The sequence below is a fragment of the Aquarana catesbeiana genome, linkage group LG03 (genome assembly GCF_042186555.1).
Source record: "Aquarana catesbeiana isolate 2022-GZ linkage group LG03, ASM4218655v1, whole genome shotgun sequence".
NCBI classification, from domain to species: domain Eukaryota; kingdom Metazoa; phylum Chordata; class Amphibia; order Anura; family Ranidae; genus Aquarana; species Aquarana catesbeiana.
The window spans coordinates 124,601,263-124,628,363 of NC_133326.1; the positions used below are offsets into that span (position 1 = coordinate 124,601,263).

The following is a 27,101-nucleotide window of genomic DNA, read 5'->3' on the forward strand; positions in this document are numbered from 1 at the left end:
AAATACAAGGAAAAAAACAAGCTTAACTTACCGACCAGCCTGCAGACAACCAAATAACCTGCGCATGCATTAAAAGCAGGGGTTTAGTCTGCACACATTTGCAAATGCATGCGTAAGCCACAGAACCTCGCCAAGGCACCCTGGTATCTGTGGTACCTAAAACTAAATTATAAGTGTCCCCACAGTGGAGGCACATGCAAAATGTGTGCAGACTAAACCCCTGCTTTTAACGCATACTGTTAGACAGGTTATTTGGTTGTCTGCGGGCTGGTCGGCAAGTTAAGCTTGTTTTTTTCCTTGGATTTATCCTTGGCCTTGTTTGTACCTGTTAGCCTTCCAATGCTCCTTACTGTGATAGCCAGCTATAGAGATGGGAGCAAGTGGTGTCTTTTTTTGTATCAAACAGACCACATGTCTATGTTGTATGGTTCTATGTTGTTTTTTGATACCCTTTAAAAACAAAATAAAAATCATATTTGCATGGAAAAAAACAGTGGTCCCAAAGTCTAACTTATGCTGGCCATACACGGTTCGAATTTCGAAAGAAATTTCTTTCGAAAACTGTATCTAAGAATTTCGCACCATTAGTGGGCTGCAGTAACAGCCGATTTTCGTGCGGGAATCAAATTTGAGGAATCGGACATGTTGGAAATTTTTAGAAAATCTAACGATTTTCTAATCAACAATGAGAGAATTGTGCGAGAAATGTAATAAGAAAAGAAAATTTACGGAGAGAAAAGAAGATTCCCAGCCACAAAAATTATTTTCTGTAGCAACATGAGGTGAAATTGAAGGCCTGGTCGGCCGAATTTCAGAAATCAATGGTGGCATCATCGGATCACAAAAAAAAAAAAAAAAAAAAAAAAACCACGAACTTTCCGGTTTTGAAAAGAAATTTTGTTCGAAATTCGACCATATATGGCCTGCTTTAGAGTATAGAGGCCACAGGGGAAAACCAAATTTTTCAGTGCCCAACCTTCTGTAAGCAAAGTAAATACCCTACAAATGATGCCTAAGGGCTCATGCACACTGTAGCTCAAAAAAAAAAAAAAAAAGCAGCTGCTTTTACAGGCATTTGAGCTTTTATTTTCCCTGCAGCTTGAAGAAGCTTGTACTTTTTTTGTGCTCTTTTGCACGTTTTTGAGCTTCTTCGGTGCTTTTTTGATCATAAGCATTTTTTTGTTTTTTTTTCCACAAACCCTGCCCTCAGCTCATTTTATCTTTTATTTTTGTGCACTGTCGAGCGTGTTTGTGCTTTTTCGCACAATTTTGGGCACTTAGGCGTCTTTCCTGCTCTGAAGCTCCTCTCAAAAATGGGAATTTGGAGTTTTTCTCTGCCTGTGAGCATATATCTGTAAAATCGTGAAAAAGTCATAGTGTGCATGGACACATTGGCTAATGTGAAGGGGAGTTTTCAGGTAGAAAAAAAAAAAAAAAAAGGAGAGCTCAAAAGCCTGTAGGAGCAGCTTCTTTGAGCTTCTTAGAGCTGCAGTGTACATGAGCCCTAAAGATCAGCATGATATCTAGACAACAAGGATTTTCAAGAGTTAACAATAGCAGCCCCTCTATGCTTCTAGGTTAGGTTTTGTTTAAAGCTGAACTCCAGGATGAGCATATATTTTCTAAATACAAGAGTCATGCGTTTTCTTCTTTGAATCTTGGTTGCTTTGTGCATTTCCTCCAGATCTGTGCAGCAATCCAGTGTGAAACTTTGCCTCTGTGTAAGAACTTCCTGTAATAAAGACAGCTCACTGCTGTTATTTTTCCTTATACAGGGCGACTAATCTTGATCAGGGAGACTAATCTAATTTTACTAGGCAATATCTGGGTTTGCAAAGAATTTGGTGCACAAAACATGGATTTATATCTTTTTTGTGTTACTAAACCCAGGACCCTGCACTCACTATATCTAAGTAGAAAATACCGCGCTATAAATCAAATGTGTTAGGCAAAAAATTTACTTAGGAAAAAAGATTTTTTTATGGGAGAATATAAATAAAAAACTACAAGCAACTGCTAAAGTGGGATACACACATAAATAAAGGGCGGATGGCTAATTGGGCCCAAATTGGACATTTTCACTTGGGTGTACTCACTTTTGTTGCCAGCGGTTGAGACATTAATAGCTGTGTGTTGAGTTATTTTGAGGGGACAGCAAATTTACACTGTTATACAAGCTGTACACTCACTATTTTTCACCCACTTTTTTTTTTTTTTTTCTTGGGAGGGTGCATGTGATCAACACAGGGCCAATCGGTCGACCAAAGAAGTTGAGTGTACGTACTCAGCGTCATATCCAGAGGTTATCTTTGGGAAAATAGGATTTTTTAAAACAGCTTACCTGTAAAATCCTTTTCTTTCGAAGGACATCACGGGACACAGAGCCACAGTAATTACTGATGGGTTATATAGGTATCACTGGTGATTGGACACTGGCACACCCTATCAGGAAGTTCAACCCCCTATATAATCCCTCCCCCTTGCAGGGATACCTCAGTTTTGTAGCCAAGCAATATAGTGCATTAGAAGAGGGGCGGGACCTCTGTGTCCCGTGATGTCCTTCGAAAGAAAAGGATTTTACAGGTAAGCTGTTTTAAAAAATCCTATTTTCTTTCTCGAACATCACGGGACACAGAGCCACAGTAATTACTGATGGGATGTCCCAGAGCAATGCTACCTGAGGGGGGGGAACCACGACCAAGTAAGGTGCAATCAGACCTGAGGACCCTGTACCGCTGCCTGCAGCACACTACGCCCAAAGGCGATATCCTCATGCCTTCTCACATCCACCTGATAGAATCTGGTGAATGTATGAACTGAAGACCAGGTTGTGGCCTTGCAGATTTGAGCCATAGAGGCCCGGTGATGCACTGCCCAAGAAGCACCAATAGCCCTTGTGGAATGTGCCCTGATCCGAAACGGAGGAATCTTCTGTTTCAAACCGTAAGCTTGAATGATCAACTGTCGAATCCATTTAGAAATGGTAGCTTTTGACGCTGCCTGTCCTCTATTGGGACCCTCTGGCAGCACAAACAAAACATCCGTCTTGCGGATCTGAGTAGTTGCCTCTAGATAGGCCTTAACTGCTCTTACTACATCCAACGAATGTAGAGATCTCTCTTCCGGAGAACAGGGATCTGGAAAAAAGGAAGGTAGAACAATGTCTTGGTTTAAATGAAATTCAGAAACCACCTTCGGTAAAAAACTAGGATGAGGGCGTAGTACCACTCTATCCTTGTGTATAATCAAATAAGGCTCCTTACAGGAAAGAGCTGCTAATTCTGATACTCTTCTAGCAGAAGAGATGGCCACCAGAAAAATTAATTTCCTTGTCAACAAGACCAAAGGAATCTGACTTATTGGTTCAAAAGGCCGTTTCTGTAACACAGCCAGGACCAAATTCAAGTCCCAGGGGTTTAGGGGCGCTTTAACCGGAGGATTAAGACGCATCACCCCCTGCATAAAGTTTCGGACCAAAGAATGTGAAGCAAGTGGCTGCTGAAATAATACTGATAAAGCAGAGACCTGGCCCTTGATGGTACTCAAGGCCAGCTTCATCTCTAATCCCATCTGTAGAAAATCAAGGATTCTACCTATGACATATTTCCTGGGATGCCAACCTCTGGATTCACACCAGGTTATATAAGCCTTCCAGACTCTATGATAAATCATCCTGGAAGCTGGCTTCCTTGCATTAATCAAGGTAGATATGACAGGACCTGAGAGCCCACGACTCTTCAGAACGTGGGTCTCAATAGCCAAACCATCAAATTTAGCGTTTGTAAGGCAGGATGGAACACTGGACCTTGAGATAACAGGTCTGGGCGTTCCGGTAGTGTCCACGGGGAACCTACCGTCATCCTTACTATTTCTGCATACCAAGTCCTTCTGGGCCAAGCGGGGGCCACCAGAAGTACCGACTTCCTTTCCTGCCTGATCCTGCGAAGGAGTCGTGATAGTAGCAGAATAGGCGGGAATGCGTAAATCAGTGAGAACCGATGCCACGGAATCACCAACGCATCCGTCCCGCATGCAAGAGGATCTTTTGTCCTTGCCACAAATCTGTCTATCTTTTTGTTGAATCGGGATGCAAAGAGATCTACATCTGGAACCCCCATCTTTGGCATATGGCCCAAAAGACGTCGGGATGCAGAGACCATTCCCCTGGAAGTAACTGCTGGCGACTTAGATAGTCCGCCTGCCAATTCTCTATTCCCGGGATGAAAACTGCCGATATGCATGGCACATGCATCTCTGCCCAGACTAAGATCTGGTTCACCTCTTTTTGAGCAGCTCGGCTCCGGGTGCCTCCCTGATGATTGACATAAGCCACTGCTGTGGCATTGTCGGACTGGATCCTGACCGGACAACCCTGTAGCCTGACAGTCCAGGCCTTTAGAGCTAGATGTATCGCCCGGATCTCCAGAATGTTGATGGGTAAGGTCCTCTCTGTCTTGGACCATAGCCTGTTCCAGAACTGCTCCCCAACCTGACAGACTGGCATCTGTTGTTACCACCGTCCAGGTAACCGGTAGAAAGGATTTCCCCTTCTGCAGGTTTTCGGGTATGAGCCACCAATTGGGGCTCTGACGCACCGCATGCGACAGGTGCATCGGAAAGTCTAATGCCTGAACCTTCTTGTTCCAGGTCGACAGAATAGTGTGTTGCAGCATTCTTGAGTGAAACTGAGCATAGGGAACTGCTTCGAATGAAGACACCATCTTCCCTAGTAGCCTCATACAAAGGCGGACTGAGGGACCCTTCTTGGTCCTTACTGTCAGAATCAGCTCTCTCAAAGCAGTGATCTTTGCCTGGGGTAGAAATATTTTCTCCTGGCTTGTATCTATAATCAGACCTAAATACTCCAGTCTTCTTACTGGTTTTAGGAAAGACTTTTCTAAGTTGAGGATCCAACCCAGGTGTTCTAGATACCTGACCGTGGTCCTCAAGTTTCCATTCAAAGAGGCTATCGACCGGTCTATCAAGAGCAGGTCGTCTAGGTATGCTATGACAGCTATACCCTGAGCCCTTAATCTGGCCAGAGGAGGAGCCAAGATCTTTGTGAACACTCGAGGTGCAGTGGCTATCCCGAAAGGCAGAGCCACAAACTGGAAATGGCGCCCTCCTACCTCGAAGCGCAGAAACTTCTGATGAGCAGGAAAAATGGGCACATGCAGATATGCATCTCTGATGTCTATTGATGCCAGAAATTCTCCTCCCTGCAGGGTGGGAACTACTGTTCGAATTGATTCCATGCGGAAGGATTGAATCCTTAGGAATCGTCCAAAATGGGCCTGACATCCCCATTTGGCTTTTGGACCGTAAAAAGGTTGGAATAGAAGCCCAATCCCTGGTCCTTTGCGGGAACTATCATAATGACCTCCTGCGACAAAAGTCGCTCTAACGCTAGAAGGAGCGACTGCTTCTTCTCTGGGAACATTTGATCTGAGGAACCGAGGAGAAGGGAATTCCTGAAACTCCAGCTTGTACCCTAAGGTTACCGTGGAGACTACCCATCTGTCCTGGAAGTCCTCCTGCCAGAGCTCTGAGAATTGTCGCAGTCTTCCCCCCACTCGAGTGAGCGGGGGCGCCCCCTCATGCAGAGGTCTTAGTGTTTTGCCTAGTAGGCTTCTTTCCCCAGGACTTCTTTTGTCCCTGGGGTTGACTCTTGTCTCTGGACCCCGATGGAGGCGGCCGTCGAGACTGCCTGGAGGCTGAAGCCCCCAGCGCTGGGGAAAGAGTCCGTTTGAAAGAGGGACGCTTACTCTTCTTCTTGACAGGTAAGAGAGTGCTTTTCCCACAAGAGATTCTCTTGATATAGTTATCCAAGTCCTCTCCAAACAACCTTGCACCACGAAATGGAAACCCAGCCAGTAGCTTCTTACATGGTGCTTCGGCTGACCAATTTTTCAACCATAGGATTCTACGTATATGCACCAACCCCAGTGAAAGGGGAGGTTTGCACGATAGAATCTCTAATGGCGTCAACCACAAAGCATAAGGCCGCTGGAAGGTTAGCAAACCCCTGGGCCTGCTGTTCAGGTAATACTTTGATGACCTGCTTAACATGGTCTCTTAAGTATTGACAGACTCCAATCGCTGCTACTGCAGGTTGGGCCACTGATCCTGCTAAGGAGAAAACATCCTTCAATAGGGATTCCATCCTCTTATCTACAGGATCCCTGAGCATCTGAGCATTGTCTACAGGACAAGTCAGGCTATTATTTACAGAGGAAATGGCGGCATCAATAGCCGGTATTCCCCACATTTTAATAAACTTTTCTTCCATCGGATAAAGTGTTGAAAACTTTCTCGGCGGAAAAAAACGTTTGTCTGGGTGATCCCACTCAGAATAAATGAGCTTTTCAAGTAAAGTATGAACAGGAAAAGCATGTGCTGCTTGGAAAGGTTTCAGTGACCCCAAAGCAGAAGAGGATTCCTTAGCAGTTTCAGGTATGGGCAACTTAAATGTGGAGCGGACCAATCCAGTGAGGATCTGCACTAAGACTTTCTCCTCTTGGGAAGTCGCAGAGGGTCCCTCTCCACCTGATTCCCCCGAAGAGGAATCATCCATCCCATCCCGATCCTCTGAAAGGGATTCATCTCCTTTATCCCAGAGCTCCTCTGTCTGAGGGTCTTGGGGAACAGAGGAAAGCCTAGTGCGTTTTCTTCCACTGAGTGAAGACGTAATCACGGCCATTAATCTTTCCTCTAGACCATTAATGGTTGAGGAAAAAACCTCTTGTGTAATATATACAGGGGCTGAAGTGCCAGAGGCAGGTGTAGCCCCTGACCCCGATGGCTCTCCCCGGCTAGCCGTCCCTGGCCCATCTTTAGGGGGGGAGGATGCTGCCGACAGGGGGCCCTCAGAACCTGAACGAGATCCCCTAGTGTCTCTGGTTCCTGGGGTGCTTGAACCTCTTCTACCCATAGTGCAAAGCAACAAGGTGTGAGGTATACAAATGAACACTGCCCGCTGAGCGATGTAGTCTGGCTAAAAGCCTTGCTACCCAATGCTCAGTCTGGTGTTACTTCAGTAAATGCTGCCTAGGAGAATGCCTGTGTCCCACCTTACATGCGACCGTCAGCTCTGTGTCTCTCAACAGGCTGAGTGCACCTGTACAGAGTGCCTTTAATAGCCTGCAGCTGGCCTGAGTGGGAGTCTAAGCACTCTGTGCTGACGTCCCGCCCCCTCCTCTACCGCCCCCCCCCCCCTCGAGTTTTGAAAAAAACGAGCGCTTCCCGCACTGCCGACTCTCCTGTCATGCTTCTGGAGAAAGGCTGGGGATGGGGGGGAAGGAGGGAGGCTGGTAACAAGATCTGCCTGAACGGCTATCTTCAGAGATGGTGGCCATTAGGCCGCAGAGCCCGGGTGGTATAACCACTTTCTAGACCCCTGTGGCCCCTCTCTAGCCTGGGGGGGAACATTCAAACATGAGAAATCCCCCCTTCCACCTTACCTGTTTGCAGTCTGCTTGAGACGCTGGGACATAATCAGCGATTACAACACCTGAGACAGAGTCAGCATGTGTAGGTTTGTGCTTTTGGCAGCCCCCGGTGGTCACAATAGGCATAGCATGCATTTACCTTAAAGGAGAAAAGCCACTAGAACTCAAAAATTCTGTGGAATCTCCTCTTACCTTATCCAGCCGCAGGGTGCTGTTTACACAGACCCAATCTTCACCTCTCACGGTGGGCTCCGTTTGAAAAAATCGTCAGAGACTGGGGCCCCCATCAGTAGGGGGATCCAACAGTTCTGGGACCGTAAAGCACCTCGCCAGAAATTAGGAAGTTTAAAGCCATTTTCTGATCTGCGGGGTCCAGCTCTCTAAAAAGAGAAGCATTACGGGTAAAACCTCGTTTCTTCGGACACGAGGCCCGGGTACCATTCAATTCGGCCATGAAAAGACACTTTGAATGGATCCGGTTCGCCTGGCTTGCCCCAGTATAGGATCTTAGGATATTCCCTTTGGAGCTCAGCACAGGACATCTTTACACGTCCATCACCTAAGACACTGGTGTAAAAACTGAGGTATCCCTGCAAGGGGGAGGGATTATATAGGGGGTTGAACTTCCTGATAGGGTGTGCCAGTGTCCAATCACCAGTGATACCTATATAACCCATCAGTAATTACTGTGGCTCTGTGTCCCGTGATGTTCGAGAAAGAAATAGACGTATGAGTGCTGCCAGCATTGCTGCAGAGGTTGGGGATCACTGCATCAAATTGGTCTGTATGGCTGTCATCCCAGAAGGAAGCCTCTTCTAAAGATGATGCACAAGAAAGACCGCAAACAGTTTGCTGAAGACAAGCATGTCCTGTGTTCTGATGAGACTAAGATAAACTTATTTGGTTCAGATGGTGTCAAGCGTGTGTGGCGGCAACCAGGTGAGGAGTACAAAGACAAGTGTGTCTTGCCTACAGTCAAGAATAGTGGTGGGAGTGTCATGGTCTGGGGCTGCATGAGTGCTGCCAGCACTGGGACCTACAGTTCATTGAGGGAACCATGAATGCCAACATGTACTGTGACATACTGAAGCAGAGCATGATCCCCTCCCTTCGGAGACTGGGCCGCAGGGCAGTATCCACATGATAACGACCCCAAACACACCTCCAAGATGACCAATGCCTTGCTAAAGAAGCTGAGGGTGAAGGTGATGGACTGGCCAAGCATGTCTCCAGACCTAAACCCTGCTGAGCATCTGTGGGGCATCCTCAAACAGAAGGTGGACGAACGCAAGGTCTCTAACATCCACCAGCTCTGTGATGTCATCACGGAGGAGTGGAAGGGGACCCCAGTGGCAAGCTGTGAAGCTCTGGTGAACTCCATGCCCAAGAGGGTTAAAGCAGTGCTGGAAAATAATGGTGGCCACACAAAATATTGACACTTTGGGCCCAATTTGGATATTTTCACCTAAAGGTGTACTCACTTTTGATGCCAGTGGTTTAGACATTCATGGCTGTGTGTTGAGTTATTTTGAGGGGACAGCAAATTTACACTGTTATACAAGCTGTACACTCACTACTTTACATTGTAGCAAAGTGTCATTTCTCCAGTGTTGTCACATGAAAAGATATAATAAAATAAATATTTACAAAAATGTGAGGGGAGGGGGAGAATGAATATATACACACACACACAATGGGGTTGATTTACTAAAGGGAAAAAGACTGTGCACTTTGCAAAGTGCATTTGCCCTTTTCAAGAGCAGTTGCTCCAGAGCTTGGTAAATGAGCAGAAGCTCTGCTGACTTCTATCATCCAATCATGTGCAAGCAAAAATGCAGTTTTTTAAATTTTCCTTGCACGTGATTGGGTACTCTTTGCAAAGTGAAGCCTTACTTCATTTACTAAGCTCTGGAGCAATTGCACTTGCACAGGGCAACTGCACTCTGCAAAGTGCAGTTTTTTTGCCTTTAGTAAATCAACCCCAATGTGTCTACTAGATCTTTGCTATATTTAACTGAATATGACACCCTCTATGGTCGGTCCTGAAGAAGCTACGCATTAGAAGCAAAATGCGTTGACCAGTAAAAGGGGCCCCAGCTCATGGACACCCCCCTCAGTTATGGCTATTTATACTGTTGTTTGATTCGGGGAGGTTATGTATATAAAAGAGTCCAATGAGGAATGTCCTATTTTGTTGTTTTGTTGGACGCTACTCTTTTGAGCGCCCTTCTTTTACGATTTGTATTGAAAGAGGAAGTAAACCCTGATGGGTTTTACTTCCTCTTCATTCCCCTGCAAAGTAAAAGCATATGGGTTAGTATGCATCACATACTAGCCCATCATGTGGCACTTACCTGAAAAAGAAGCCTGCGATGTCCCCCGCTGGTGGAAACATTCATCTTAGCCCCTCTTCCTTTTGGGGCCGCGGACTTCGGCTCTGTAACTGGCCGGAGCCCAGTGACGTCACCCCCACACATGTGCGTGAGCCACCAGTCACGGCACATGCTGGGGAAGAAACGGCATAGAGGGCCGTTTCTTCACTGTGCATGCGCCAATGACCTTATCGGCGCACTACAAGGTAATAATCTCCTAAGCGGCGCACGTTTAGGAGATATTTTTAGTACATATAGGTAATACTTATTATAGGCTTACCTATATGTAAAAATGTCTTAGGAGGTTTACAACCACTTTAATAAACATTTGATATTTTTATAAAAAAGCTTTTGGTCTCAAGTCCACCAGCCGCAGAACGAGCTCTTGCAATTTTTTTTTTTTCTACGATCAAACAGCCTTTTTACACAATGTGGAGGATTAACCCTTAGGTTCCACAGTGAGTATAACAAACATGCTTTACTTCATATACAGACTGAGTTTACTGCTGTGGGTTTAGTAACACTTTAAATGCAAGTTTTTGTGCCCAGAGATCAGCTTTAAAACTGTTAAATGCAAGGTTTAAATATATTTTTAAGAGAGACAACAGATCTCCAATGGGAGTGCAACAAACACCATGTCTTTGAGCTCCCAACCCAAAAATCTCCAATCCAAACTCCAAAAGGCCAGCACCTTAATCCAACATCCAGACCTTAAAAAGAATACAAGCCATTTGAATGCCATCAAGAAGTCCACCTGACCTTCTGGAGGTGGAGGAGCCTATACCCTGCAACAATAAAGAGCAAAGGAGCTCAGACAAGCATGCCACTGCAGAAAAGACCCTTGAATACAAGTTCTGATACCAATCTTTCAAAATCATGGAAGTGTTTTGCTTTTCTAATATAAAATCTTTTTAAAATTACACCATTCAGGAAAATTTTTTGGATTTCTAGTGGAATTTTCTAACTCTAAAAAGAGAAAGAGCAGCGTTTGAATCTTTTTAGTTTTTTTTTTTCAAGGTGAGCAATCAATCAAATCTTATATACATACATGAACTTGTCACTAAGTCAATAATGTACTCATGACCAGGAACTGACTCCTGTTTGCTCGCTGTGAAAAAATGTCTTTCATAATTCACCTGACCCTAAAAATTCACAATGATTTTGCAATGTCTTTAAAGTCCAATATTTATATTGCAACTATTTGTGCCCAGTATTAATATGACTTAACGTAAACAATTTCATATTGAATGTATTTTTACAGAACTAAGTGCAAGAAGCTGTCTTCTAATTCCCGAGAAGAGGCTATTGTTACGAGACTTCCTGTCTTGCACAGTCACACTCTTCCCGGTAAGAAAGGGGTGCATGTACAGTACAATATCTTCTTTTCTGAACTCTACAAAAACTGGACATAATGTTTGCGTGTCACATTTAAAGTGTTTGTTTCTTCAAAAATAAAATTGTAATACTCCGTCTCTTAAAAATTGTGATTATTTCAAATTATGTCAGCATCCAATACCTGGTTTATCCTGCCAGTTCCCTTTCTTCCTGGTTGTAAACTGACCACTCAGCACAGAATCCAATCCACGCTAGTATGGTCAGTTTGCATGCCTTCTACTCCTGTTTGGAGGTACAGACACTGTGCAAGCCCACAGCATGTCTGTATCTTCCATGGTCTGTATGCAGCCACACCCCCACCCATCCCTCCTCTCTTGAGTGACAGTGGTTTCAAACCCTAGGCTCATTGTCAAACTTGTTATTGGCTTGCGTTCCGTTTTCTTTAGAAATGCTAGTCTCTCGGCTTACATTACTTCTGGAAATGACATACAGTCAGGTCCATAAATATTGGGACATCGACACAATTCTAATCTTTTTTGGCTCTATACACCACCACAATGGATTTGAAATGAAATGAAGCAAACAAGATGTGCTTTAACTGCAGACTTTCAGCTTTAATTTGAGGGTATTTACATCTAAATCAGGTGAACGGTGTAGGAATTACAACAGTTTGTATATGTGCCTCCCACTTTTTAAGGGACCAAAAGTAATGGGACAGATTAACAATCATCCAAACTTTCACTTTTTAATATTTGGTTGCAAATCCTTTGCATCCTGAATTACAGTCTGAAGTCTGGAACGCATAGACATCACCAGACGCTGGGTTTCATCCCTGGTGATGCTCTGCCAGGCCTCTACTGCAACTGTCTTCAGTTCCTGCTTGTTCTTGGGGCATTTTCCCTTCAGTTTTGTCTTCAGTAAGTAAAATGCATGCTCAGACTCAAGTCAGGTGACTTGTCCATTGCATAACATTCCACTTCTTTCCCTTAAAAAACTCTTTGGTTGCTTTCACAGTATGCTTCGGGTCATTGTCCATCTGCACTGTGAGGCTCCATTCACACTAGCGCGTTTTATGATGCATTTTGCAGAAATGCATGGGAATTTTTTAACATGGGTTCCTATGGAACATGTTCACATCAATGCTTTTTTGTATCTCTGCGTTTTTGGAAAGGGTCGGGGACTTTTTTTCATGCAAAAAGCAGCATTTTGCATGTAATGGATTTCAATGGACAAGCATCAAAAACGCAAGTGCACCGTTTTTGCAGCGTTTTTGGTGCGTTTTTGGTGCGTTTTTGCCGTTTTTTTTTTTGTAATTTTTTTGTAATTTTTTTTTAAGACTGTAAAAAAAAATGAAAAAAAAAAAAAAAAAAAAAAACCGCAAATCGCGGCAAAAACGCGGCAAAAACGCTGCTCAAAAACGTGCCAAGCATGAAAAAAAAACCTCCAAAAACGCTCAAAAGCAATATGCATAGGTGTGAATCGAGCCTGAAGCGCCGTCCAATGAGTTCAGAAGTTCTGAATATGAGCAGATAATATTGCCCGAAACACTTCAGAATTCATCCTGCTGCTTTTGTCAGAAGTCACATCAATAAATACAAGAGAACCAGTTCCATTGGCAGCCATACTGCCCAAGCCATGACACTACCACCACCATGCTTCACTGATGAGGTTGTATGCTTTGGATCATGAGCAGTTCCTTTCCTTCTCCATACTCTTCTCTTCCCATCACTCTGGTACAAGTTGATCTTGGCCTCATCTGTCCATAGGATGTTGTTCCAGAACTGTGAAGGCTTTTTTTTAGATGTTGTTTGGCAAACTCTAATTTTGCCTTCCTGTTTGAGGCTCACCAATGGTTTACATCTTGTGGTGAACCCTCTGTATTCACTCTGGTGAAGTCTTCTCTTGATTGTTGACTTTGACACACATACACCTACCTCCTGGAGAGTGTTCTTGATCTGGTCAACTGTTATGAAGGGTGTTTTCTTCACCAGGGAAAGAATTCTTCGGTCATCCACCACAGTTGTTTTCCGTGGTCTTCCGGGTCTTTTGGTATTGCTGAGCTCACCGGTGCGTTCTTTCTAAGGATGTTCCAAACAGTTGATTTGGCCACACCTAATGTTTTTGCTATCTCTCTGATGGGTTTGTTTTGTTTTTTCAGCCGAATGATGGCTTGCTTCACTGATAGTGACAGTAACAGATTCCAAATGCAAATAGGACACTTGAAATGAACTCTGGACCTTTTATCTGCTCCTTGTGAATGGGATAATGAGGGAATAACACATACCTGGCCATGGAACAGCTGAGCAGCCAATTGTCCCATTACTTTTCATCCCTTAAAAAGTGGGAGGCACATATACAAACTGTTGTAATTCCTTCACCGTTCACCTGATTTGGATGTAAATACCCTCAAATTAAAGCTGAAAGTCTGCAGTTAAAGCACATCGTGTTTGTTTCATTTCAAATCCATTGTGGTGGTGTATAGAGCCAAAAAGATTAGAATTGTGTCGATGTCCCAATCTTTATGGACCTGACAGTATGTCAGTCAGTGGTAGCCACGCCCACCGATCACTCCCTGATACGCTGTACATGAAACAGTGATCAGGTGACTTGAATGAAGAGAGGGGAAAAAAAAAAAAAAAAAAGACACCTAAAAGGTCCTTTCACACGTTTTGCTCAGCGGGCAATCGATCCGCTGATCCCCGCTGAGCAGGCGGATGACAGGTCTGTCTCTGCTCACCTGTCAGAGCCCCGCTCTCCTCTATGCAGAGATCGGATAAAAACGGACCACCTGTTCGTTTTCATCCGACCCCTTCTGATCCGATAGAAGAATTGAAAATAGTGTCTCTAGCCATCTGGATTTCAGGGACAGGATTGGATAGCATTGGACATGTCACCGCTGCCCCATAGGAGTGAATGGAGGCTCCGATCAGGTCTGCCTGAAAAACTGACAGGCGGACCTGATCGGAAAGCCAGAGTGAAAGGGCCTTAATGTTGTTGTTTTTATATTTTCTAACTGTGGATTAGTAAAAGGATATACTTTGACAGATCTATGTACATTACATTTAGGACAGTGGCTTTACAACTACTTTAAAGTGATTATAAAGTCTCGTTTTTTTTTTTTCTTTAAAAATAACAAACATGTTATACTTACCTGCTCTGAGTAGTGGTTTTGCACAGAGCAGCGCAGATCCTCTTCTTCTCGGGTCGCTCTTCGGTGCTCCTGGCCCCTCCCTCATGTCAAGTGCCCCCACAGCAAGCAGCTTGCTATGGGGGTACCCGAGCCAAGCCGCAGCTCCCTGTGTCCATTCAGACACAGAGCTGTGGGTCGGCCACACCCCCTCTCTCTCCTGATTGGCTAACTGACTGATTGACAACAGTGGGAGCAAATGGCGTCGCTGCTGTGTCTCAGCCAATCAGGAGGGAAAGTCCCAGGCGGCCCAGGCACTCATGTACATTGCTGGATAGAGATGGGGCTCAGGTAAGTAATAGGGGCAGAGGGGGGCTGCTGCACACAGAAAGTTTTTTATCTTAATGCATAGAATGCAAATACAAGTGTAGCGCTATGAGTTATGGGATTATAAAAATTAAAGATGATATAAGACAAAGGTAAAAAATATCTGTATCAAACCCCAACATTTGCAATATAAGATAGCTTGACAGATATATAAAATAAACAAAAACAATAATAAAGTCTCTGGTATTTCTTCAGAAGTTTTAAATGCTTAAAAAGCAGAGGAGGACTGATGTTAATCAAGAGGTATATAAAGTCCCTTATTCACCACGTGGATAACACATGCAAAAATGTGATGGACCCTCCACACACGGACAAAATGAAGGCTTACCAGAGGGATTGAACTCATAAGAACATACGTTCAATGAGTCAATCAAGCTTGTGACCCCAATGGGTATTCAAAGAAAGGGAACTTCACAACTGGACGGTGGTAAAGCTTCAATACATATCCATACTTCTGACGGTACTCAAAATGAATAGCAAACCTTCCCGCGGGTCATCTCAGATAGACAATCCATATAGAAATGAAGAAGGGGAGCCACATAGCATAATACCGTTTAAGGAAACAGATTTATTAAAATAAGTATTCAACTTACATTCCAGTAATAAGAAAAGCGCTTCAAGTTAAAATTATGGCAGGCAGTGGAGTCTCCCGACGCGTTTCGTCTTAAAAGACTTCTTCTGGGGTGCTCACTCACTGCTGCCATACCCCTTAATATAGGAAACTAAGCCCCCTTAATGAGGATACAGCTCGTGTCCAAATTTCAAAAGTACTTCCGGGTTTAGCCAAAATGGCGGACCCGCGTGCGTTCCACGCCTCAGTTAAATGTGTGTACATGCGTTCCAACATGTATACTGAGAGATTCCTGTAAAATGTAATCAGATTGTGAGTGTAGGGACAAAGTAAGAGTATAATAGAAACGGAAAACATTTCATAGTGAGAATATTTCCAATATATGGCTGTTATTTCTCACTATATCGTGGTGGGGAAAACAGACGAGATACCGGACATGCGTCACCCATTCCGGTGAGGTAAAACCACGTCACTTCCCTTTACACAGACCGCAATAGATAGATAGCGGTTCAAGCCTCGTTTTGAAGCTTAGCCACCCATCCGTGGGGATAGGGAGAACGGGATGCAGGATGTGCGTCACCCATTCGAATACGGAGAACACATATCACTTCCCTTCATGTGTAACGCTACAGATAGACAGCGGTTCAAGCCTCATTTTAATGTTACAGTAGGGCATATATTGCCACCTCAGAGCAAGGCGGAAGTATGTACCGCCCTATCACATAAACAGTTAAAGGAATATATAAACCTGAAGCCAGGCCTAATTTTAGTGGCGGACAACATAGTGACATCAGTGAAGGACCCTATGTGAACAACAGTGGAGAAAGACAATGTGCAGTGGCATAAAATCTAAGCCACAGATATGTTAGTGAATAAATGAATAAAAATTGGATATACTGACTGTTGATATAGATAATGACATAGTGATAGAAAAAGCTGAAATTAAAAGTAAAATAAAAATTAAATAAAATTAAAAATAAAAAATAACCTTAAAGTGAAAATAAAAAAAAAAAAAAAAAAAAAAAAAAATAAAAAATAAAAATAAAATTAAAAATGAAAATAAGAATAAAAAAAAATTAATAATAAAGAAATATTGAAAAAATTAAATAAAAAATAAAAAATAAAAAATAAAAAGTAAATAAAAAATAGAAAATAATAAAAAATAAAAAATAAAACTAAAATAGAATGAAAAAAAAAAAAAAAAAAAAAAATATATATTGTAAAAAATAATAAAAATAAATATAAAAATAAAAATAAAATAAAAATAAAATAAAAATAAAAATAAAAATAAATAAAAAAATGAAAATAAAATAAAAATAAATATAAAAATAAAAATAAGAAGTAAAAAAAAGGAGAAAAGGAAAAACAAGAAAAAAGAGAGAAAAAAAAAAACGGGACTACTTCATTAGTCTTGTGGGCTAGATATATAGACGACATCCTCCTCCTATGGAGTGGTACTCCAGAATCATTGAAACAATTCTTTGAACATCTTAACAATAATGATATAGGTATTTCCTTATCATATGAAGCGAGTGAAGAGGTAATCCACTTCTTAGACCTAGAAATCAGGATTGTTAACAATCAATTCGAATTCAACACCTATTTTAAGCCAACAGATCGAAACAGTTTCATCCCCACAGACAGCTGTCACCACAGATCTTGGCTTAACGCAGTTCCCCGTAGCCAGTTTCTACGTCTCCGTAGGAACTGTACAAATGTGGAAGTATTCATAGAACAAGCAAACATTCTAAAACAACGGTTTCTAGACAAGGGGTATGACAATACCACTTTGGAATTGGACCTTCAGAGGGTTATGAGTATCGATAGAAATACCCTGTTTGAAGTTAAAACCGACAGAGAACCAGATTCCACTTATAAGTGGGCAATGTTAACTTCATATTCAGTGCAACACAAACAAATTAAAAATATTGTAAAAAAGCACTGGGGGGTGTTGAAGCAAGATAATATTCTAGCTAAAATGCTACCGGAACAAGCCAAACTAATTTTTAAAGGAGCACCATCCCTACGTGGCTTAGTAGCACCTAATGTTACGAACCCTCCAGTTCGTCCCTCTTTTTTTCATAATCTAACTGGATTTTTTCCATGCAAGAAATGTGTTGTATGCCAGCACAATACATTAATGGGGCGTAAAACCACACACTTTATGTCGACAGTTACAGGGAAAAGGTACACCATCAAGCCTTTCTGCACATGTAACTCTAGATATGTGGTATATTTGATTACATGTCCATGCGGCCAACAATATGTTGGCCGCACAACGAGAACTTTTACTAGAAGAGTGGGTGAACATATTGCCCTAATTAAAGGGAGGAAGTCCAAACATAGTGTACCTAGACATTTCAAAGAATTCCATAACGGTAACCCACTAGGTTCACAATTTTTAGTCATTGACCAATACACTCCACCCTGGAGAGGTGGTGCTAAGACCAGGGGTGTCTCCCGTTTAGAGACTTACTGGATACATGAGCTACAGTCCCTCTCCCCAAGGGGTATGAATATGGAAATTGACATCAATGCATTTATCAATGATTCCTAGTTTCTTTTTGGAGTAAGCATGAGTTTTGTATATTGGTGTTTAACTGTAATGAACTTCTTTTGAGAATATATCTCGGGTCCATTGAGATCAAAAATATTTTTTGTGCACAAGAAAAATCTTTTGTACACATATATACAAAGGCTTCACTGATATGTCACCATTTAGGACTTTCCACATTTTAGATTGAATTTTGATTCACATCATTATATTTGAAGATTTTTATACAAATTTTTTCTTTACCACTGCACATCCACTCTTATTCACTTTTATTTGTTCCTTTTCTTTTTTCTCTTTTTTTTTTCTCTCTTTTTTCTTGTTTTTCCTTTTCTCCTTTTTTTTTACCATTTTTTTTTTACCATTTTTATTCTTATTTTTATTTTTATATTTATTTTTATTTTATTTTCATTTTTTTATTTATTTTTATTTTTATTTTTATTTTTATTTTTATTTTATTTTTATTTTTATATTTATTTTTATTATTTTTTACAATATATTTTTTTTTTTTTTTTTCATTCTATTTTAGTTTTATTTTTTATTTTTTATTATTTTCTATTTTTTATTTACTTTTTATTTTTTATTTTTTATTTTTTATTTAATTTTTTCAATATTTCTTTATTATTAATTAATTTTTTTTATTCTTATTTTCATTTTTAATTTTATTTTTATTTTTTATTTTTTATTTTTTATTATTTTATTTATTTATTTTTTTTTTTTTATTTTCACTTTAAGGTTATTTTTTATTTTTAATTTTATTTAATTTTTATTTTACTTTTAATTTCAGCTTTTTCTATCACTATGTCATTATCTATATCAACAGTCAGTATATCCAATTTTTATTCATTTATTCACTAACATATCTGTGGCTTAGATTTTATGCCACTGCACATTGTCTTTCTCCACTGTTGTTCACATAGGGTCCTTCACTGATGTCACTATGTTGTCCGCCACTAAAATTAGGCCTGGCTTCAGGTTTATATATTCCTTTAACTGTTTATGTGATAGGGCGGTACATACTTCCGCCTTGCTCTGAGGTGGCAATATATGCCCTACTGTAACATTAAAATGAGGCTTGAACCGCTGTCTATCTGTAGCGTTACACATGAAGGGAAGTGATATGTGTTCTCCGTATTCGAATGGGTGACGCACATCCTGCATCCCGTTCTCCCTATCCCCACGGATGGGTGGCTAAGCTTCAAAACGAGGCTTGAACCGCTATCTATCTATTGCGGTCTGTGTAAAGGGAAGTGACGTGGTTTTACCTCACCGGAATGGGTGACGCATGTCCGGTATCTCGTCTGTTTTCCCCACCACGATATAGTGAGAAATAACAGCCATATATTGGAAATATTCTCACTATGAAATGTTTTCCGTTTCTATTATACTCTTACTTTGTCCCTACACTCACAATCTGATTACATTTTACAGGAATCTCTCAGTATACATGTTGGAACGCATGTACACACATTTAACTGAGGCGTGGAACGCACGCGGGTCCGCCATTTTGGCTAAACCCGGAAGTACTTTTGAAATTTGGACACGAGCTGTATCCTCATTAAGGGGGCTTAGTTTCCTATATTAAGGGGTATGGCAGCAGTGAGTGAGCACCCCAGAAGAAGTCTTTTAAGACGAAACGCGTCGGGAGACTCCACTGCCTGCCATAATTTTAACTTGAAGCGCTTTTCTTATTACTGGAATGTAAGTTGAATACTTATTTTAATAAATCTGTTTCCTTAAACGGTATTATGCTATGTGGCTCCCCTTCTTCATTTCTATATGGATTGTCTATCTGAGATGACCCGCGGGAAGGTTTGCTATTCATTTTGAGTACCGTCAGAAGTATGGATATGTATTGAAGCTTTACCACCGTCCAGTTGTGAAGTTCCCTTTCTTTGAATACCCATTGGGGTCACAAGCTTGATTGACTCATTGAACGTATGTTCTTATGAGTTCAATCCCTCTGGTAAGCCTTCATTTTGTCCGTGTGTGGAGGGTCCATCACATTTTTGCATGTGTTATCCACGTGGTGAATAAGGGACTTTATATACCTCTTGATTAACATCAGTCCTCCTCTGCTTTTTAAGCATTTAAAACTTCTGAAGAAATACCAGAGACTTTATTATTGTTTTTGTTTATTTTATATATCTGTCAAGCTATCTTATATTGCAAATGTTGGGGTTTGATACAGATATTTTTTACCTTTGTCTTATATCATCTTTAATTTTTATAATCCCATAACTCATAGCGCTACACTTGTATTTGCATTTGTAATCTGACAAAAATCCTAATTTGTTGTGTGAGCTGCTTCCACATTGGGTAAGCGCAGGGTTATATTTTTATTTTATTTTTTCTGGTTTAATGCATAGAATGCATCAAGATAAAGAACCTTCTGACTTTACAACCACTTTAACTCAAAGTGTTTGTTACCCCAGCATTTCATATTCTTGATATGTGCCTGTTGTACCATGTAGTTGTATTAAAAATTATCCTGTTCTCTTTGTATTGCTTCCTTTGTGTAGAATCCCTGGTGTTCCTGTCAGTCCCTCCTCTTTACTATTACAAACTGACCACACTACGCAGAAGAGCACCGCTTGGTCAGTTCTCTAGCTATGCTGGAAACTCAGTATGCTCTCCTCCAAAGATCAGACTTGTCCTGACATGCCCCCACTGCACAGCCATTCACTGGAAAGCTCAGTGTACTGTTGCTTTTCCTCCCCCAGCTCTTAATAGAGGGAATGTGAACACTTATAAAATGTATAAATACTTTGTATCCCTTTTTTATAGCTATACACAAAATGTTTTGCTTTTCATTTCAATTTTAAACTGAATGGGTTGTTTTACAAGGTGGTTGTTTACAAATCACATTAACTATATTTAGTTATTTGATATCTAACATTTAATTAAAAGCTATGATGAACACATAAATTGACAAAAATCAGATCATAGAAGTTTGACAAGCAGCCATATAATAGTACAAATTATCACAAGAAACATTCCCTTTTCTACAGAACGGCAGATAAAAATCCTATTGCCTTATAAGACAAAGCTGCCCACAGCAGCCCAACGCATACAGTGTAAAGGGGTGAGGCTTGCAAGTTTGGATAAGGTAACCGTATCCCAGCATACTGATAATTAGTATCAGCGGGCAATAAAGTTAAGTTTATGTTACATTCAGCTCTTAAAAATGAGATCTGACAATTACAAATAAAATATTTATAATGCTAGAAATGGAACTTTGGCTCCATTCACACTAATGCGATTTCAGATGCAACTTGAGTTACACAGCATGACAATGGAAATCATTATTTTCAATGGTGCCTGTTCACATCAATGCAGCACAGCATGGTACGAGTTTGGAACAGGTTCCTGTACTACTCTTTTGTGATTCCAGGACAATTCTGGCCCCATAGAAAACACAAGCCTTATTCAAGTTGTACTACACGATCGCACAGAAATTTGGATGGTAATCGGATCCCAGTAGTGTGAGCCTAGCCTGAGGCTAGGTTCACACTGCTGCAGTGCGAATTTAGCGCGATTTTGATCCGATTGCGTTGAAAATTTGCATTGCGAATTCTTTGTGTGTTCTTGCGATTCTACTGCAAATTTTGCAATCTATGGAGCTGAATTCGCATTGCACACGGATCAAACTCGGACAGGACCCTTTTTTTACGCAGGTTAAATTCGCAACGCATTGATGTGAACAGCACTCATGGAAAACAATGTTATTAAAATGACTTGTGAATTTGAGCGATCGCAGCGGCTCAAATTCGCAATAAAATTTGCAGCAGTGTGAACCTAGCCTTAAACACAACTACATAGTCAAATCCCAAATTAAAATTGTATGTCCAGCCAAAACTTTCTATAAAATTTGGATAGAGTGGAAAGAGAGGAGAAGCCCTGTTGGGTTTTAGTTCTATTGGAGATCCTTTAGAAAGATTTCCTCCGTCCCGGTGACAAGAGTTTCACCAGATAAAGTGGAGAAAAAAACGCCACTGGTAACACGGAGAGAAATGACATATTTTGCAGAGTATGGGAAAACAAAAACCCTTTTCAACATTTTCTTGCGGGGTGTGTCTCTGTAGCAAATCTCACTTTCTGTTTGGTAAATCCATTGTCTGCCAGACAGTGAGGGTAAATCTTTTCTCATGGGCAATTACGAATGGCAGGAATCAAAGGGTATGCAAACAGCTGCGTCTGGGAAGCCTGTACAAATGAATGACAGGCGGCCACATGTAATTTTACATGGGAACCATTACCTGCAGTTAGGGACAGATGATTGGCCCTAGATGCAGAAAGATTCCATCCAATGATGATCACCTGTCCCTAAACACAAGTAGAGAGGAGAGGAGTTTAGGCATTCTCCAACACATTGCTAGCTAAACTCTGAACTTGCGCTCTTTTTTTTTTCACTCCAAGCTGCAGCCTGCGTCTCCCTGCCCCACACTCATGTATACAAAGAGGCAAGCTGAGGGGCCAAAATGACCTGTCCTGCAGCTCCATGGAGTAAAACCAAGTGCAAGTTCAGAGTTTAGCTGCAGAAGAGAATACCCAAGCTAATTTCTGACTGCAAATAATTGCTCCATGTACACTTACATGCAGACAGCTGTGACTGCGGTCAGTCATTTCTACAGGTTTCGTGACCGCAGCTGCTTGCATTCACCTGTGATGATTGCTGACGCATATATTTGCTATGCTTTCAGGGTCCAGCCTCATTCTGATCAGTGTTGGCTCCCCTGCCCGTCAGAAATCGATTGTTTAAATCGCCTTCTGTCAAAGGGACATGTTGGAAAACATTCCATTGATCAGCAGCTGCAGCCACTGTCATACAATGTCTGGGTGCAATGCGAGGGGATAGGGGGGTGGGGGTCATTTATGCGAATGGAGGAATTGCTTAGATTTTTCTCCATTTAGCCCTCTGACTGAACAGTGTGTGGTCAGCCTAAAGTGCAAATCCAGGTTTAACACCCCCCCCCCCCAACCACCTACGTTTAAAACTGTTCCCGTTCCCTGCTAACACCTATGCTTACTAACCTGTGTAGTAAAGATGTATGTGCTATTTTCAGGCCGCTTTGGTCACGTTATCCCCAATATTAGCCAGCAGTGCTGCAGGAGAGGAGAGAGCGTTCAAACAATGGCTGATAAAGCCAAGAGGGGTGACGTCACCCATAGGCTTCAATGACCCATCCATTATCAGTGCTCCCTCCTCTCCCCTGAAGCCGCGCAGGCTAACAGAGAGGAGCAGGATCATGTGACCAGACTGGGATGACAATAGGCGAGTCTACAGATCTTTCTTACACAAGTTAGCGTAGGTATTAGGAGAGGGGAGGGGGACGAGACAGTTTAAGGACTAGTTAAAGTGGTTGTTACCTTTAAAAAGTAAATCACTGCCAGACCCTCTATTTTATGCAGCCATAACGCACAGTGCGTTTTTTTTTTTTTTTTAAACGGTGCCTCTAAATACCTTCTTTCAGATATATTCAGTCCGGTCACGTGACTCCCAGCCGCTCTCCTACTCCGATCAAAGGCTACAGTGGGAGGGGCCGAGATCTCCCTCTGACGTCAGCCAGGGAGGTCATGCAACCGCCAGGATGGCCGCTCAGCCTCTCCCACTGTAGCCCTGGATCAAAGGAGGAGAGTGGCAGGAGTCATATGACTGGCCTGAAGATATCTGAAAAAAGGTATTCGATTTAAAAAAAAAAAAAAAAAAAAAAAAAAAAAAAACTCACACACTGTGTTACGGCAGCATAAGATAGAGGGGCTGGCAGTGATTTTTTAAAACTTTTCTTTACTACTAACAGCGGCAGGAGAGGGGGGAACGGGACGGTTCACACAGAGGAGAGGAGAGCTGCGGATGACAGAGGCACGAATACTGACCACGGTATTCAGGGCTCAGCAGCCATGATTACCGTGGTCAGCACACAGAGGGGGACACAGGAACTGGCAGGATCACCTGAGTTTTTTCACAGCTTAGAGAGGGGCAGGTTAGACAGCACAAGCACTATACTGTTTAATCTGCTATAAGGGAACAGGATCTCTCTTTTTTCGTTTTTTTTTAGTGTGACGACCAATTTAAGCAACATTAAACCTTCATTTTTTTTTTTAAATAATGCAATGGTTTTGCCCCCATAGACAGTCGCTGTCTATGGAGGCTCCCAAGCCGCCTTGCCTGCCGCTGTTGCTCTCATACATATCGCTGGATCGGGCTTAGACAAGTATAAGGGGGCTGGGGTATCCTGCAGTTCAGAAGTTTTTTTTTTACCTTAATGCATAAAATGAATTAAAAGAAAAAAGTTCACCTTTGGGAAGAGGTTCCACGGGTTCCACCCGTTTTTTAGGGTGGAACATGCAACATGTTCCCAATGCTGTAGCTGCTGCCCAATCTGTTCTGTGAACGAATGAACTACAAGTACCGACATCCAAAGTGGATGTCAGCTTGTAGCTCTCAATGAACTACCACTGCACTGTGGAGCACTGTAGCAGTTCACTGATTCAGTGTATCTGCTTGCCCATATTCGATGTTGCTGCTGATCGCTGGTGCAATGTAACATGTTCCCAAAGGCGAACTTATCCTTTAATGCATTATATACAGGCTCCAAAAAAAATAAATAAAATGCATATTTTTTTTTTTTTTTTGCCTGCAAAAAAATGTGCATTTATTTTTATTAAAAAAGGGAACGTATCCTTTAAGGTAAAAAAACCTGAAGGCTTTAGAAACGCTTTAGGTTTAAGCCTGGCATATTCACTTTAATGAAGCCACAGATAGTGGTAAAAACCCAGCAGAGGTTCTAATCCTCCCTACTCTATTCAAAACCAAAATAAATACATTTTTTTGGACAGGAATCACATTTTAAAACTGTATGCTAACAAACAATGGCGCAATATCTATCCACATGACAATGACAGTTTACCCGGAGGATGGAGACTCGTCCAGAACTATGGATCTCAAACTGGTCTTCTTCTGCCTCCAAGTCATAACTGAACGAGGCATCCCCGATACTTATGTACCCCAACGACTGGGCATCATTGGGGTTCTTGAAGTAGTAGAGGTAGCAGCGGCGAGGGTCAAACACAAACCAGCGATTCTTGAAGCTCCTCAGGGGCCCCTTCCCCGACAGCTTTGCCAAGCTCCCACAAAGTTTAGCCGGTGCTTCTCTGGTGGGCTCTCCGGTTGGTGAGGAGATCATGAGGTCTTGGGTGGCTCTGTCCTGGCTGCTTCTTCTGTCTTCCACCCCAGGCATATCTGTCACCATCGGGGTCCTGCAGACCGGTCCATGTCCTGGGAGAGTTGTGAGGACTTCTGAGGTCTCCTCCACACTCTGCTCTCTTATCTGTCACACTATACTCCCATCTACACAATACTCCGCTTCCTGGTGACACAGCTGTCCCTGGATTGCATTGCACTCAGTTTATTACTGATGTGACCACCATGCATTTCCTCTGCACTCTCTAGGTAACTCACCCTATACAGAATGTCATCTCCACTGCACCCAATACACTTCTCCCCCTGTGCTGCCTATAGGTCTCCGCACTGCCTGCACTCCCCAGCGAGAGCAACTCCACCACTCACCCTGCACCCAGCGCTGCATCCCATGACTGTCCACCGCCACAAAGCATCATGGGAATCGTAGTCCAACCTCAGGCACGGCGCCCCGTCCTGTCTGCGGCAAAAGACTACACCTCCCGGCATGCCCCGCGCTAGGCTAGGGAAACTAGGCGAGAAGGGGCGTGTGTATCACGGCTATAAAATAAATATATTATTACCGTTTCCACCCAAAGTTTGCACGGGATTGCCACGTATGTGATATATATGTGATATAGGAATACATGTACAGCTCAGGGTTGGGGATATGCAGCTTTATGGAGGGGTCTTAGGGGTGAGAGCCTGTGACTGGATAGGAAGGCTCAGTGTTCACTTTTCTGCTGATTTCTAGTTTAATGGAGGGGAAGATAGAATGCACTTTTTCAATTACCTGCTTTGAATTGTAACTAAAGTTTAGCTGAATATTGTTGTTTTTTTTCATGTGAGAGTACGTTCTTGCTGTACCATATTTCCACAACTGGATTTCAGATACAGATTTGTTGTCTCCACCTAGTGGCCATCTGTGGCCCCTGCAGGACAACTGCTGCAAAGTTTAGTCAGTCCTTAAAGTAAAGAAAGGTTGTTTTTTTGGGGACTTTGAATGAGGTCCATATCAATCCTTAAAGCAGTGTTCCAGCCAAATTCATTATTTTTTTTTTAAAGTCATCAGCTGCAAACAGTGTTCATTTTGGCAGCAAATTTCAATTCGGTTCTAGTCTTAGTCTTAGGACTAAAATGGCATTTTAGTTTTAATCCCATTTTAGTCTTCTTGTTTTAGTTTTAGTCGTATTTAATCGACTAAATCTCCAGTACATTTTAGTCAACTAAAACTCATTTTAGTCGTCTAAAATCTAATGGGTGTAATTAAATTGTAATGCATTAGTTAACATTTCTCACTCATTATATACTGCTAGAGTGAAAAATCTAATATGTTATTATTTATGGTATTGAAATATGAACATGCACTACAGACCAGTGTTCATTTTGAAGTCAAATTTCAATTTCGTTTTAGTCTTAGTCTTTTGACTAAAATGGCATTTTAGTTTTAGTCCCATTTTAGTCTTTTGACTAAAATGCCATTTTAGTTTTAGTCATATTTTAGTCATCTCAGTTGTTTTAGTTTTAGTCGTATTTTAGTCGACTAAAATAATTCATTTAGCGGACTAAAATGTTTTAGTCGTTTTAGTTAAAATTAACACTGGCTGCAAACACTTATCTGTCCAGGGAGCCTGCGATTTTGGCCCCCCAAGGCCAATTCGTCCATCAGATCGTATGCAGGCGCCGCCATTCCAACTAAGAGAAACCGGCAGTGGAGCCTTGCAGCTTCACTGCCGGTTTCCGACTGCGCATGCACGAGTCGCGCAGCAGTTTGTGAATGGCCAGCTTGTCTTCTGGGACACACACATGCCCCACAAGACAACGGGGGGCTCTCCGCAGAAGAGGATGTGACTTCCTCGGCCGCGGCCAGGCTGGATCAGAAGTACTCTTAGTATTTCCAAAAAAGGTAAGTTAGAAACTAAAAAAAAAATTTAAATGTCCAAAAACCAGGGGTGGAAAGGTGGTCTTTCGTTTAAGACCACCTCTCAAAATTAGGTGGAACTCCACTTTAAAGTGTTCCTAAACCCAGGACCCTGCATTCACTATACCTGGTCTCCCACAGTACACAGAATGTGGACATGCAATTATTTTAGTAACTCTAAACTGCTAAATACCTTTTCTCATCAGCAG

The 27,101-nt window shown here is 42.0% G+C and overlaps 1 protein-coding gene across 1 annotated transcript in view; it reads right to left on the reverse strand.

The window, feature by feature from the left end:
- Positions 1-25,421, reverse strand: part of TBC1D2B (TBC1 domain family member 2B) — a 129,037-nt gene extending 103,616 nt beyond the window's left edge. Inside the window, exon 1 of the mRNA XM_073619164.1 lies at positions 24,703-25,421. Coding sequence (XP_073475265.1) covers positions 24,703-25,044 — 342 coding nt within the window. The 5' untranslated portion in view covers positions 25,045-25,421. The remainder of the gene's footprint in view (positions 1-24,702) is intronic.
- Between the last annotated feature and the right edge of the window lie 1,680 nt (positions 25,422-27,101).